Source organism: Egretta garzetta, unplaced genomic scaffold (genome assembly GCF_000687185.1).
Source record: "Egretta garzetta isolate BGI_Z169 unplaced genomic scaffold, ASM68718v1 scaffold130, whole genome shotgun sequence".
Taxonomy (NCBI): domain Eukaryota; kingdom Metazoa; phylum Chordata; class Aves; order Pelecaniformes; family Ardeidae; genus Egretta; species Egretta garzetta.
This window is the reverse complement of record NW_009258284.1, coordinates 263,878-279,973: the sequence shown is the minus strand read 5'-3', so window position 1 is coordinate 279,973 and position 16,096 is coordinate 263,878. Positions and strand designations below refer to the sequence as shown.

The 16,096-nt window shown below is 39.5% G+C and overlaps 1 protein-coding gene across 2 annotated transcripts in view; it reads left to right on the top strand.

The window, feature by feature from the left end:
* FBXO28 (F-box protein 28) overlaps nt 1-14,650 on the top strand; it is a 23,130-nt gene extending 8,480 nt beyond the window's left edge. Inside the window, exons 2-6 of one of the 2 annotated variants that reach the window (XM_035892432.1) lie at nt 7,370-7,479; nt 8,475-8,613; nt 11,153-11,348; nt 12,610-12,717; nt 13,222-14,650. In XM_035892432.1, the coding sequence (XP_035748325.1) occupies nt 7,382-7,479; nt 8,475-8,613; nt 11,153-11,348; nt 12,610-12,717; nt 13,222-13,616 (936 nt within the window). In that variant the 5' untranslated portion in view covers nt 7,370-7,381 and the 3' untranslated portion in view covers nt 13,617-14,650. Of the gene's footprint in view, nt 1-7,369; nt 7,480-8,474; nt 8,614-11,152; nt 11,349-12,609; nt 12,718-13,221 lie in introns of those variants that run through there. The other variant, XM_035892440.1, reaches the window with a different exon arrangement.
* Nucleotides 14,651-16,096: the final 1,446 nt, after the last annotated feature.

Here is a 16,096-nt window from a genome sequence, read left to right as displayed (position 1 = left end):
GCCGGGCTGCCGCTCCCGCCAGGGATGGGATGGGGTGGGGTGGGATGGGGCTTTCTCCCTTCTCCCCAGCCGCCCCCGAGCCTCGGGTACGGGCATGAAGGTGTCTGCCTCCATACACGCATTCCTAAAGGTCTTTTACCACCTCTTACTTCTTTCATTCCCTTCGTCCTCTGTGGGAAATTACTGGGCTGCTGGAGGCTTATTTCTGCTAGTGACTGCTTTTCTTGGGGGACTAGTCTATTGTGTCTCACGCATATATTTATTTTTACTTCTAGGCCTTAAGCCTATAAGTGTAGGAGATGGTGAGCCTGCTGCTCCAAGGACCCTACCCTATCTAGAAACAAATGTGGGGCAAACCAGAAGATATTAAAAAGCCCTTGTCTGCCTGAAAGGCTGCCTGCTTCTTCCAGTCATAGTAGTAGATCTAATAAAAGATATTACCTCTACCTCTGAACTTTATAATGCTAAAAAAAAGCACAGCTGTCAGTGAGGAGATCTGTCTTTAACTACCTCCATAAGGAGCCTGATGTAAACTATGACATAATATGATAAGCTGCTATCTTACTGAATTTCTTAGGAGGTTGCAAATAGAATAATAGTGAGGGAATTAATGCAAAGCTTATGTAACCCTCAGTAAACTTGCACGTATACTGTTTCTATTTTGAGAAGTCTATTAGCCTAAACTGGATAATATTACAAGCATATTTCTGCAGAAAATTAGACTGCATGTGTCCTGGATCAGCAGCCTGAAGGGTTGCATCCTGACTGTAACTTTAAACTGAAAGCTCTTCAAGCAGAAAATCTGTTCTTACTCATACTGCACCAAGTACACCAGTACCTAAATATTTCTAGCATGCTGTCAGTCTGCTAAAGACTTTTGCATCTTCAGTGAGAGTAAATAGCGGGTTTGTGAAAAAGGTGTGGTACTGCCTTTTTGGATTGCAGCCTTTGCTTCTGAGTACTTATGGTTTCAGTGAAGGGAAGAGAAGTACATATACTGTTTGGGTACTCTTAGTGTTGCATGGTCTGTATTGCAGCGCTAGACGCGGCCCTGTGCTGCAGCCTTCCCGTTGCATTTTATAAATGGTAGTACCCGTGGGAGCTATCACTGGTCAGTAGAAGGTTTTTTCTTTCTGTAGGTCTAAGTTAATGTTTGTAAGCAATTCTTTGTCAACAGTGAAGTTGAGAATAGGAAAGATGGTGGTGTAAGGACTAAACCAGCGGTTTAACTCTTGGTGCTACACAAGAACTAAATGTAACACTTTTATGCTCGCTGATGTAGCACCTGCAAGTTCATTTTTCCAGAAGACTGCCCCTTTCAGAAGTTCCAGAAAAATGCAAAACCAGACTGGATACATATCAACTTTGACACACCCATGGAACAATACTAGATGTAACATGAAGGAAGCTATTCAGTTGGTCTTCCCCTATTTTTAATTTTTGAGTCAGTCAGCCAAGAAACTTAATCTCCGTCAAACTCCTTACTGTTCCCTTAAGCACATCAGAAGGCATTATGAGCATTCTTCTGAGAAGAAAGTACACTTGTCTTTGCTAACCAGCAGCAATGTAAAGAAACAAAGCCCTTCTGGTTTGACCTAGTCAAAACTGCAGCTCATAACCACATAAGCTTGATGACCTAGGTCTTTTGGATGGCCATTCAGACCTCAAGGTGGTGTTCTGGCAATTCACTGAGAGGAAGAGAGTGGATCTTTTATGTAACTCCAGATGCTGTTGACAGAGATTTAAGGTAGCCTTTAAAAATAACAATGCCTAGGCACAAATTCATAATGAAATGTCATCACTTTCAGGTTTTTAAAGGCTACAGGTAGCCTTGGGAGACACTTGTATATTCCTGCTCTAAGGTCTGTCTTGCGCAAACACTACATTTTTCTCCTCTATGAGAACTGACTTGAGCTGCTTATCTAAGATGAATGGGTGTATCTTATGAGTAGTATTTGGCTAAAGATGCATTGCAGGATGACATTAATTGAGTGACAGGGATTAAATGGCTTAGGTCTCACGCATATTAAAAATGTGCCCAAAAGCAACCTCATTAACCCCTTAGAGTGTGGTATTCCACGGGATAAAGCATCATGAGGAATGTAGGAAGATATGATCCAGGGCATCAGCCAACCTAAATGAAGTTTGATTGACCATGCATGTGTAGACACAAAATGTGGATTCCCTAAACTGATCATTTCGATGCATTCTCTGGATCCCAGCATTGAAGGAAATGGATGTCCTAATCTTCTTTTTCTGGATTTCCTTGGCTCACTGATCCCCCCTCCAAAAAAAAAAAAAAAAAAAAAAAAATCTTTGAACTGGTGTTGGATCTAGAGCATGTACAAGAAGACAGATTAAGGAGTTGGCTGGGTGGGAGGACATAGAACATCAAGTTTTCAGATTAAAATAGAGATAGGAACCTGCATTGTTTCTATAGAGCATAATGAGGAGCATAATCTAAGGCTTAAGATCCATAATTCTTTTTCTGTCATCAAAGGATGAGGTAAAAAGCGTTTCCTGCTTATGATGATTGCCACCAGGCCAAGGCAAGACCGTGGGGCCCTCATTGTGCAAAGCAGCACTTGCTTTCCTGAGCATAATGCTTTCTGCTATTCCTGGTGTTACTGCATTTAAAAGCATAAATGAAGCACCTACTGGTTAAGCAGTGAAGTAGGTCTAAAGTAGTGGAGACTAAACAATAGGTATTCAGAATGCAGTCATGTCTGAAATTATGCTTCAGTGCAAATCTTGAATTCTCAAACTTTTGTTTGGATAAAGTGAATGAGAGGAAAAGCAGCAGCATTTTGCTTTTCAGCCCTTTTGAGTATCTACTTCCTCTGATACATCATCAAAAGAGAAACACAGAAAACCCAAAAGATTGTTACGTCTGAAGCTGTAACGTTCTGGACAAGCTGCAGCCTGGTGTGCATGCTGATATGGAAGCTGGCATATCTTCTGGCTTTTGAAGGCTTCTTTTACTGTGATTTTTTTGATGACTTACAGCAGCTCTGGAATTTTTACCTGAGTGGGATAATAATGAAATTCTTTTCACTCACATGTCTGAGCTTGGAAATGCACTTCCATTTAGGCTATTACTACAGCAAGTGTGATTAAAAACAATCTGTAACCTCCTTCCATGAACAGTCTGAGGAGAAGGTTATCTTGGATTCTGACACGCGTCAGAAGTGTCTTAGATTCTGCAGCAAACTTGTGCTTATTTTCAGCACAGCACAAATAAGGACTGATAGCCTTTGGACAAGCACGGCTTTAATCTTCCCACAGTTTCAGTAAATCTGTATTTATAGGAATTTCTATTTTAAAGCTTCTTGCTGAAGTCATCAACATTATGTCATTTACTTATGTTTCACCCTAGGAAGGCATTGTGAAATGTGGTGTCTGTGTAGCCTCTAAGAAAAATAACGCTAATTGAATCTAAACACTTTAGGATATTTTTATCTCTGGTTTTATATTGGCTGTTAGTGAAGCTTGGAAGAAATAAGACACGCTTGAGGAAAGGGAAGCTGGTAGTAGTCCTCTAGCAGATTGTGTCACTTTAGTTTGTTTACAAATGAAGTGGAAAATTAGTTATTTCATAGAAGCTGTTATCACATATAAGTCAGCATGCTAAGAAGCAACCACCTTTCCATTTTGCTTTTCTCATGGACTTGAAATAACTTTAAAACACTGAAATTTGAACACAGTGTCGGTTGGACTTGACATTTGAGGAAACTTGGGGTCTTTCAGTTTTATGTCTAGAATCATAGAATCATAGCATATTTTAGATTGGAAGGGGCCACCCAGTCCAACCCCCCCTGCAGTGAGCAGGGACATCTTCAACTAGCTCAGGTTGCTCAGAGCCCCATCCAACCTGGTCTTCAATGTTTCCAGGGATGGAGCCTCCACTACCTCTCCTATAGGCCCCCTTTAGGTACTGAAAGGCCGCAATCAGGTCTCCCCGCAGCCTTCTCTTCTCCAGGCTGAACAACCCCAACTCCCTCAGCCTTTCCTCATAGGAGAGGGGCTCCAGCCCTCAGAGCATTTTAGTAGCCCTCTTCTGGACCTGCTCCAACTGTTCCATGTCCTTCTTGTGCTGAGGGCTCCTGAGCTGGACACAGGGCTCCAGGTGAGGTCTCACCAGAGCAGAGCAGAGGGGCAGAATCACCTCCCTCAACCTGCTGGCCATGCTTCTTCTGATGCAGCCCAGGGTAGGGTTGGCCTTCTGGGCTGCCAGCGCATATTGCCAGCTCATGTCCAGCTTTTCATCCATCAGTACCCCCAAGTCCCTCTCAGAAGGGCTGCTCTCGATCCTTTCTTCCCCCAGCCTGTACTGATACTGGGGGTTGCCCCAACCCAGGTGCAGGACCTTGCACTTGGCCTTGTTGAACCTCATGAGGTTCACACAGGCCCACCTCTCCAGCCTGTCCAGGTCTCTCTGGCGTGTCAGCTGCACCACTCAGCTTGGTGTTGTCTGCAGCCTTGATGAGGGTACACTCCATCTCGCTGTCTATGTCATTGATAAATATATTAAACAGCACTGGTCCCAGTACGGACCCCTGAGGGACGCCACTCGTCACCGGTCTCCATCTGGACATCGAGCCATTGACCACTACCCTCTGGATGCGACCATCCAACCAATTCCTTATCCACCTAATAGTCCACCCATCAAATCCATAGCTCTTCAATTTAGAGAGAAGGATGTTGTGGGGGACCATGTCAGAGGTTTTGCAGAAGTCCAGATAGATGATGTCTGTTGGTTTTCCCTTGTCCACTGTTGTTGTCACACTGTCATAGAAAGCCACTAGGTTCATCAGGCAGGACTTGCCCTTGGTGAAGCCCTGCTGGCTGTCTTGAATTACCTCCCTGGCCTTAGCATAGCTTCTAGGAGGTTCTTGATCTTCTTCTAGGAGGTTCCATGATCTTCCCAGGCGCAGAGGTGCGGCTCACAGCTCGGTAGTTCCCAGGGTCTTCCTTTCTACCCTTTCTGAAAATGGGCACAGTGTTTCCCTTTTTCTGGTCACCGGGGACTTTACCTGACTGCCATGACTTTTCAAATATCATGGAGAGTGGCTTGGCAACTACATCAGCCAGTTCCCTCAGGACCCTGGGATGTATCTCATCAGGTCCCATGGACTTATGTGTGTTCAGCTTCCTCAGGTGGTCACAAACCTGATCTTCTCTTACAGTGGAAGGGGTTTTACCCTCCTGGTCCCCCTCATGCGGTCTGTCAACTTGGGAGGGGTGAGGAGAGAGGTTGCCAGTGAAGACTGAGGCAAAAAAGTTGTTGAGTACCTCAGCCTTCTCCTCATCTGCTGTCTAGGATAAGAAAATATTAACAAAAAATTGCAGATATGAGCAAATTTAACTTTTTACTTTCTTATGGTCCACTGAATAGCTACTATTAAACAGTCTTGGGCTAACGTGAACACTTAAAAGTGTAATAATGCTACTTTGCATATGACTGCTGAGTATGCAGTCTAAAAGAGGTGTATTGTTCCTATAACTTCAGGTGCCATATGGTTTAAATGGTGACATCAGGAGCCAACTGAGAACTAAGACTAAGAGGCGATTGATAAAATAAGTTGCTAACACTTTTGGTTTCTGGTGGTACCTGTTATCTGTTCGGTGTTTGGGTTCTACACTGATTATTGGCAGAAATATGGATAAAAGTCCAGCAATTGGAGCGAATAATTCTTCATGCTGCATAGCATTAGCAAATGAGTGAGATGAAAAAAATCCTGTTTTTATAAAATTAGTGTTGCCCATTGTGACCTACTCTCCTGGACATGGGAGGGCTTCGGCATGCTGAAAGGTCTTTGCTGCCACCAGATGTCAGCATAGACATGGCTAAAATCACTCTTTCTGTTCCTCCTCTGAATTTGCAGCTGGTCATGTACCTAGGATTGCTTTTCTCTTGCGCTGAATAATCACATACCCTGTGCAGGTATTGGTTCCTTGTTCAGGGGTTTGGTAGCATGAGCACGACAAGTAACCTGTTAAGTCCCGTACTCAAAAATGGTATCAGATCTAGGCATCCCTCATGCAGCTAATATTGTAGGAGAAATGTGACAATTTCCTCCTTCCTCTAGTGGAAGGGCCAGCATTACTTTTTTATACACTAGAAATGATTTAACTGATTCTAGTGGGTGTGAGGGAGCAGCGTACTGAGACTGTACCTCTGTAGTTAGCCTGTCTGATTGTTCCCCTTTGACTGTTAATGAGGAAGATATAATACAAAGGAGCACAGGCAGATCGACAGCAATTACTTCATGGCCTGTTAATACAGATTTATTTGAAAATGGTGAGTTCTTACTCACAGAACTTGAATTACTTGTGACTAGAGGAAGACTCGCAGAAAGTAGAACTTCTTTAAGTAGTGCCTTCCATATAAACAGAAAATAATTGCAGGCTTTTCTAGGAGAAGTGAGAATCTTCCTTGAGGTATAAATTTACATAGGCTTCAGAGTTATGAAATGAGTAGTGTATGGAGGGAAGGAGTATTTATTTAAAAAAAAAACAAAAACCAAACAGCAAAGCTAATCCATTGGAAAGTGGGGTCACAGTGGGAGTTGTGCGCTTTAGTACAAAAAATTAACAATATCAAAGGACATTTGATTCAGTAAGCTCTTGAGTCTTCAGAACTGAACCACAGCTGCTTTAAACTTTTGTATGAGTTGTCTTTGTCTTGTAACTGGTTACTTTGCGAAGGTTTAAATTTAACAGCTTATTATGTCTTCTGCAGCTAATGTCCTTCCTCCCTAAATCTGTAAAAAAATTGAGGCTATTGGTATCCAATGTTGCAAATAAAGGAATCTGTTAAACAGAAGAAAATAGTTGGGGTTTTTTTTGTATGAAAAGGAATCTTGCTTCACATGCACTGTATTGCATAAGTTTTTAAATTTAATTTTGGCAGTCTTCAAAAACAGAAGCCTTAAATGCTGAAGGAAAACCATAATGATTTCTTGTTTTTAAAGCCTTCTATTTGAGACTATGAAATATGAACTTGATCTACCAGAATCACTCTGGAGACCAAACAAAAAGCCACTAACAGGCATTTTGCAACTTCCATTAAAATCAGAGGGCATTGTATCTGCTTATGTATGGATGGAATTCAGCCTACTGTCTTTTGTTAGGCAACATCAGGAGATTAATTTGTGAACTGTGTGGAACATAGCTGCTCCTTTTTGGAGTATCATGATCATTGTTAGAGATGGTGATGCCTTAAGCTCAACTGCAGTTTCTGCTTCTTGAAATGAAGTAAAAACTGATACAAGAATCTTTTAGTAGCCAGCAAGTATGGATAAGATAATAGCAGAAGTGACTTGTGGCCTTAATGGAGCCTTAAGTTTTTCTTTTTACTTAAATACAGGTTTGTAAGCGAATGGACTTGGTTTGCCAACGAATGTTAAATCAGGGATTTCTGAAGGTGGAAAGATACCACAACTTGTGTCAAAAGCAAGTTAAAGCTCAGCTTCCAAGGTATGTACCAGTTAAAACTGTAGTTAAACTTAAATGTGCTAGATTCATTTAAGCAGAATATGAAAAGGAATTCTTTGCTAGTTAATTCATCTTAACATATCTTGAAAATTTGAATCACATTTGTTTAATTTTTTTTTTTTCCAAAAGCACCTTGAACCTAAGATCTAGTTAAAAAATAATGGTGTGGATGAACATAAGTGGTTGTATACTAGGAACTGGAATATTGGAAAGCGTCTCTGGTACTTTAAACAGAGAAGAGCGGGTCCTGTATTGCTCAACTCTTCTGGCAAATCAAGCAGGGACTCCTAGGAATGAATAAATGCCATTCCTTTTCAAGACTGATTGCCTCCACTGATGACTTCTCTATGACTCTGCTTAAAAAAAAAAAAGCAAGGTTTTTCAGTGCCAAGGATTAAACAGGGGAAAGAGGGGGGAGGTTTGACTTGTGAGCATTAATGGGAGCTGGTTTCTCGCTAAAGCAATGCCTGTCTCTTCTCCTCTTTCCAGTGAATAAGTGCAGCTGCTGCTGTGTCCTATCAGATTTCCCAGCCAGAGTGAAGAAACTAAATGCTACTTACTGTAGAGATCTTTTGTCAAAAGAGCTTATATCTCAACCTAAACTTTGTAGCAAGCACTAACAATATATTAATGTCAGTAGCAGTAAAGTACTAACTGTAGGAATATGGGGGGATAAAAACATTCCCACTGGCTCAGTGTTTACTGAAAGCTTGTTTTTAAATAGTCTTAAATTACATATAGCGTTTACAGGTCACATAAGATGTAGTAATTATTTAGAGAACAGATTTTGTCTAAGAAGGGGTAGTATGCTATTACTAGCTGGTATCAGGTTTTTTCCAGAAAGATAGAACTAATGTTAGTGGTTACGTGTTCAAACTGCAGAGGGTTTTAAGAGTGAAATTAACTTGAGCGATCATTACAGTTTAATTTTGTTGACTCATTGTTAAATCTGTGTCACTTAATGGTCTGTCTTCTAGGCGAGAGTCAGAGAGAAGAAACCATTCATTAGCTCGTCACGCAGACATCCTTGCTGCTGTAGAAACGAGACTCTCTCTGTTAAATATGACTTTCATGAAGTATGTGGATTCCAATCTCTGCTGCTTCATACCTGGAAAGGTAAAATGTAGACTATATTATGTGAATGTGTATCTGTGTTTAAAAAAATATGATTGTGTAACTTAATACAGGACAAATTTATAGATGTATATATATACAGAAAGTATGTTTCAGATACTTGCAAACAAACACACAAGCCAGTGCTGTGCTCTAACGAGCAGTCTGAAATGAATGAACCAGACTATATCTAAATATTAATTATTTTAAATTTGATTTCCATTTTCCCTTAGATTCTCTCTTAATTGTGACGTTTGACTTGTGGTATATACATGTTATACAACCTCTTACAAGAAACACATGATATGTAGGGTTTAATTCTGAATTTTAACTGTACAAAACAGCTGGAGGCCAGGTCATCAGAAGATGTAGTAATGCAGACTACATATAATACTAAGCACTGAGTCAATCAGGAAGATTTTAGGCACCTTTCTTAAGGGTTTGAGTACTTCAGATTAATTGAATGAAGATATTTAGTACGTGGAAACACTGTTCAGTATTACAATGGATGGGGTATTTTTGTACAGTAGGTGGAATTAGTTTTAAATGTAGATCAAGTGTTTTAAATATTAATACTACTGAACAATTCTGGTGTTTCAGAATACTACCCCAACATGAAATAGAAACTATGTGAGCGAGATGTACATTGGAAATACCACTGTTTTATAAGTTGTGAAAACAGAAGTGCACAGGGGAATTAACAGAATTATGATCTGAGGGAGACTGGTGCAACCCAGGGTACAGCTCAGGGTTGAAACAAGATCAGTGAACATTAGCCTAATGCTCTGTTCATTGATCTTTCCATGTGAGGTTTGGATATGTTGGTATTCATTTTTCATGGGCAGGTAACTGAATTGCATAGGGATGAATGGAAAAGTTAGCTGTTGGATTCAGGTGAAGCATGGCAGGCATTTTTGCATTCAGTACAGTAGGATGGGTTGTTGGCATGAAATGTATTTTTATCTTGAATAGGTAACTTGCTTTCTATACACTCTTGTTGACTTGGTATTTAAATAAATTTAATCATTGTAGTTGAATATATTTATGCTTATTTGACTTCATATATACCATGCATTTTAAAAAATGTAATATAATATGAAGTCAAATAAACTTAAGTCCTTGATACTTGCATAGTAAATTGAATACTTAAAAGAAATATTGCCTTACTTTTTTGAAGAGTAGACTGAAAGACAGTACTCAGTCTTGACCTGGGGTGTGCAGAGTTGGGCAAGTGAGCTTGCCAGCCATTTTCCCTGTGAGCACTGTCACAAGGACCTTGTTTGTATTCTGATACTACAGCTAAGAAGGTTTTTGGTTTTTTTTTAATTATTTACTTAGTGTATGAACTTGCTAGTGCTGCTGCTCTCTCAGCACAGTTACCAATTCACCCGAAAATCCTATTTTGGTCAAGCAGATTCAAGGTTCAGTGTTCACTTACAGTCTGTGGTTTCCCCCCCACCTGCCCTGCTCCCCTTGGGAAATTTCATCTGAGTGAAGCTACCACAGAATTGTCGGGAAGTGAATTTGTGTTAGAATATGTGAATCCTGATTTGATTCGGCATACTGCATGAGGGTTCCTGGTGGCAGCAGAGCACTGCTGCAAGATTTTATATTGATGATGGCAGGAGAATGCTTTGAGGATATTGCTGCTAACAGGCTTATAACCTGGGTAAAATTAGATAGGTCTTTTGTAAGCTTGATGAGACAGTTTAGTCTTGCCTAGCTTTTGCAGCTTTTTAGCTAAGCTTCTTTATTAAAACACAAGATGCAACTGTATGTATTTCGTTACCTGTGATTCTAAGTCCTCAAGATCTGTGTTCTTCAGGAGCCTGTTCAGCCATTCTTAATCCTGTGCAAAATAGCTGTGTCAGTAGTTTTGGTAGTAAGAGACCAGCACTCCTATCTTGACCTGCCTCAGACTATAGTTCATAGATTAGCAAGGCATCTTTCATACCTCTCTCTCTCCTAAGCAAGGGCTTGTTTGTCAAACCTGTTAAGAGTGTGCTTATGTTCTCTGTCAGTAGTGGATTGATGTTTTATAAATTAATGTATTTTGGACTTAATCTGAATTTGGAGTATTTTGGGTGCATGCAAGTGGTCTCAAGTAAATATTTGCAGCTCTTCAAGCTGATGTAACAATGATTCTTGCTGTTCCATTGATGTGTTTCGTATGCCTCGTAACTGGCTGGGGGAGCGACTGCTATGCCGTGTGGCTTCGAGTATCTTGCCAGGTTCTCCAAAAAGAAATTATGCTCTGCTGAGTATAGATTATATAACTTACAGTATGGATGTAGTAAAACAAAATTTCACACAATGAGCATTTTTCATGAGTTTGAAGAGAGTTGTTGTGATAGATCAAGTGAATAGCTTCTCTGATATATCACGAACAGCACTTCATTTGAAAAAGCTAATCTAGAACTAAAGCACACGGTGGTATGCAATAGTGATGTAGTAAAAGCCCCTGAATATGCCAGCATTTCTAGAATGATCTGAAATAATCTTGCCTTTATCAGAAAATCCTAATTCTTCTTAAATGTTTTAGGTAATAGATGAAATTTATCGTGTGCTAAGGTATGTAAACTCTACAAGAGCTCCTCAGAGAGCTCATGAAGTTCTTCAAGAACTAAGGGACATTTCCTCCATGGCTATGGAATATTTTGATGAGAAGATTGTTCCAATACTGAAAAGAAAGATGCCTGGGTCAGATGTATCGGGACGTCTGATAGGAACTGCCCCAGGTATTAATTCCAACATATAGTTAAGTTTTATTTAGATTTTCTGTAAAAATTCACAGCACTGTATCTTTTTAAAGCTCCCTCCCTTAAATGCGAGCTTTATTACATAAGTATTGATGATACTTGTTTCTTAAGAATGCTAACTGAAATTCATTTGCTTTGAAACTTAAGGAGCCTTTGTACTACCAAAAGAACAGTCACTTGAATGTATGTTAGAATTATGCATAGTGTGTATTCATTAAACAAACGCTTTTGTGCCACCAATGAATGAGACTTTATCATTGCACTTGGTTGAAATTTGGCACATGAGATGACAACTCGATGCCTTTTATTTTTAGTACGATCAGCAAATGAATTAGCCTAAGCTGTTGTAGTACATAGAGAGCTAGAACATACTTGTGTGTGCTTTTTTTTTTCTTTATTATTTCCCAGGGCATTAATGTATATGCTAACAAGCAAAATACTTATGGGTAATAGTGAAAAGGTAATTAAAATAACAGTCTATAAATAGACAATGAAACTGGTCCTTTGTACAATCTGTCAGACTTCCCAGGACTTTTGTGAACCAAAGTCCAAGGTAGTTGCCTCATATAATGGCCAAAAGGTTAGTAGAACTCTGTAGTTTTTTCCCTGTACTGTACATCTTCACACTTCTTAACTTAAGAACTGTGAAATTAACTCTCTGAAAGGATAACTTAATAAAAATTTAAAAAAAAAAAACCAACAAAACCATCTTAAGCAAAAATGATAGGCCTAACTGTAGGAGCTGCTTGTTGTTTCTGGTATGTCCTGTCCATCCTTTTAGCCGTAAGTGTGTATGCCACCTCTTAATTACATCCTGTTAATTATACCTCAATTCCTTTTAGTCTGCCCGTTGAGGAAGTATTGCCCAAACGCGTAGTTGATGTCAATTGGCTTTTCAAGGCCAGGGCTTTCTGTGGCATAAAAATGCCTATCTTGTGTTGAGGGAGGCGCACAACCTATCTAATGGCAACCCCTCAGTGTCACATAACTGTAGCTATGCTGGCATCTTAAAGGGGGAAAAAAAAAAAAAGAGGAGGATGACGACTGTTCTAGAATGTTCCAGACTGCTCTGTCTTTGTAGTGCTTAAAAGTTGCATCTTATTTGCACAGCATTGCTCAAAGAGTAAAATGATAGAAAAAGTGATAGATATCTTTTATGATAGAAAAAGTGATAGATATCTTTTATGATAGAAAAAGTGAAAGAAATTATACAGTAGCTGTTAGTCTCCTTGATTTGCAGGAACTTTATTAAAATCAACATTCCCAAGCTCAAATTCCAGTATGGTTTTAGTACTTAGGAAGAGTGATTCTAAAGAAGCATGGAAAATAAATTCCTTTCTTCTAAAAAGTAAGTTAAACTGAAATATCTTGTTAAGCCCCAAACCACAGAATTTTAGAACTTCAGCTGTCCACAACTAAGACAGCAGAATTGTACCTCTCTATCGAAATATATTTATTTAATATAACTTTCCTGTAAGAAGTAATTTATACACATGTTGTGGGTTTTTGACTTAACATCTGTGACACTACGTCTACATGACAAGATAATATCTCTATGTAATTTTTGATACAGCAAAAGGAAGGGGGGCTTACATGTAGAAAATGAATGATGAGCTGCTTTCCAGATTACTGAAAATCTGAAGTATTTTAAACGAAACTAGTTGTGCTCTGAGATACCATATGTTCTTGTTAGACACTTAAATGACTGTAAATCTGTACATGTTCACGTAACTTGCAACCAGTATTCAGATTGATGTTTGGGGAGTAGGGATAAGCAAAATATGAAAACTGGGACACAATTTCTAGCTCTGTCTTAAAAGTTGTAGAGGATTAATCACCATTTTCTCTGAAGTTCCAGGGCCTTCTGCAGCACTGACAACAATGCAGCTGTTCTCCAAGCAGAACCCCTCAAGACAGGAAGTCACCAAACTCCAGCAGCAAGTAAAAGCGAATGGCACGGGCTTGACAGCGCTAAAGCGAGAAATCTCAGAGCTTCGCATCAAAGTGCAAGAGCAACAGAAACAACTCCAAGATCAAGATCAGAAACTGCTAGAGCAAACCCAAATCATAGGTGAACAGAATGCCCGGTTGGCTGAGCTCGAACGCAAGCTGCGAGAGGTGATGGAGAGTACAGTAGGAAATTCTTCAGGTTCTGGCTCAAATGAACAATCTCCAAGAAAACGGAGGAAGGCAGTTGAATCCCCAGACTGTCCTAGGAAATCTAAACGCCTTCGAAACAGAAAATAACTTGGGAGTAAATGACACCTTCAGGAGGATACACTGCTTTAGTAGCCCAAGCAGGTCTGCTTGTTTGGATACTGTGACTAGCTTCATGGTGTCACTTAGGCTGCTGGCTCTTCAAAACACCACTTAGACTTGAACAGTAATTTTCTTTCATTGAGACTTTTCCCCTGCTTTCTGTATGGGTGGGCCTAATGCACAGAATCTTTAAGATTTGCAATAGATACATACTAACCAGACCTGCTCTGTTATGTTTTGAAGGGTTAATCTTTTTTTCTGTGCAGATGTGTTTAAAGTAAACTTATTTGTGTTTATGCATATGTTCACATAAAATCTTAAATAAATTCAGTCTTAACTGACTAAAAAGTTAAGCGTAAAAACAGATGTCATGTTCACTTGAAGGAAAGATCTGCTTTTAAAATCTTGTTCTAGAGAACTTGACCTTTTTTTGTTACAAGTGACCTTGTCTGGAATGTCTGAAAAGTAGTTAATACTTTTTGGAGATCTCTGTAAGGAGTAAAACTGACTTCTTAAGCTACAGTATTGGCTATATATTTTTGTAAACTTAGAAAGGAAGGGCCTTCTATCCAGTCTTCACATGCACACACCCTGGTTCTAGGTCTTGGGAGCCATATTCTGCATTTGCATGGATAGATGCATGTACAGCTTAGCCTGCTAAAAGCACTTGCCTGAAATTGTTCTTAACTCTGGGAGAGTCAAGACACCTATAAAGCAATTTGTTTGTTCCTCAGCCATAACTTAGCACCTGCTTTCAGCACAACTGCTTTCTTACAATGAGGTGGACTTAGGAAGCTCCTTGCAGAAGAGCTTGGACCCAGGCTGTCTGCCACTTTCACTGCCTGCAGATTGCAGGTATTGTTAGCCAAAGCTGGAGAATTGAGAAGCTGCCTATGCATCCCTTGATTCATGGGCCAACATCTAACAAGTATCAGACAAACTGTCCCTACAGTAACCAAGCTCCGGGGGACACTGATTGAATGAAATGCTGTAGTATGGAAAAACTTAAAACTATTTTGTGTGTGTGTTGGGGGGGTGGGAGGGTCGGGATGGAGATTTCTCTGTAACACTGATGACAATATTCTAAGCTTTCCTTATCCTGAAAGGTAAACCACTTCAGACAAAGCTTTAATTTCTTTTGCACTTCTGTTTTGAGCTTGTAACTGGAAAAGCATGTCTTGCACTGTTCAGTCTCTCTGGCCACTTTAACAACCTCAGAGTTGTGTACAGTGATTTTTATTTGGTTTTTTTTTTTTTTTTACCCCACCATCTGTATATTTTTGGAACCTTATACAAATACCATTGTCCTTGTTTTTGTTTTAATGTACTAAACTATGTAGCTTTATCATTTGACTTATGTTTTCTTTTTTAATCAGCTGCTGTTCTGGGTTTAGGTGGTACTGAATTCAACTTGGTATGGCACAGAAAATGCGAAACTGCATTTGTAGCGGTTGAAAATCTTGATACTGTTACCAGGGGTTAAAGTGCAAGTTACTCTTACATTTTGTATGGCTGTCAGCATAATGTAGTGGTTGTATTTAAATCACCAAACAAATCAAATTGTCTTGTCAAATGTCATATAATCATGGGACAACTGACATTTTTCCTGAAATTTCAGCTACAATTTTTACTTCTAAAACCCATTAGCTCATATCAGAAGTAACATTGCAAATGCCCAATTTTTGCCAGACATTTAATTTTCAAATAAGTCTTTAAAAAAAAAAAAAAAAGCCTGTTTCTTAACCTTTTATCACTTCCTCGATGCTTTTCTTATCTGGAGGAAAGGTTAAACTGTTAAAGCAGCATTTGCTATTACTGGTCTTCCATGGCTCAGCGTTTTTTTGTTAATCTCTTTAAGATGGATGTCTGCTGTTCAGTTTAAAAATACTGGCATATACTTTATCTTTTAAAAAAAAATAATAATTTTGAATCAAAGGGTCAGCATCATAGCTATAATTACTGTGGATTATTTGGTACAAATTCATTTCATGTAATGGTCTAATTGCCAGATACTTGTGGTTAAATACTTATAAACAAGTATAAACCTGTGAATTGTGTTTACTGAAAAGGTTTATTCATACATCTCTTAGTATCTTTCATTTTAGTTTCTTTATTCATTTCTAGGAGATGCAGACAATTCGCCCCCCACCCCTTTCACAAGCTACAAACAGGTCCAGGTTATTCAAGGGTACCATTTCTTTATATGTTGGTGAATCTTTAGCTGTGTGTAAACTGAGCTGGAAAGAACAACGGCCTATTGTTACATGAAACATTGTCCGTGAACGGTGCCAACTTGGAACCTTCAACTCAAGGGAGTATCACGAGCTGCAAGGTTGCAGGTGCGTCATGATCCTCTGTGTGCTACCAAGTATGGTAGAAGTGAATGAGGCCCACGAAACTGAAGGGGCGGAGGGGATGGTTACAAGCAAGCTCTGAGAAATGCCACGACAAAGGTACACCACTGCTTC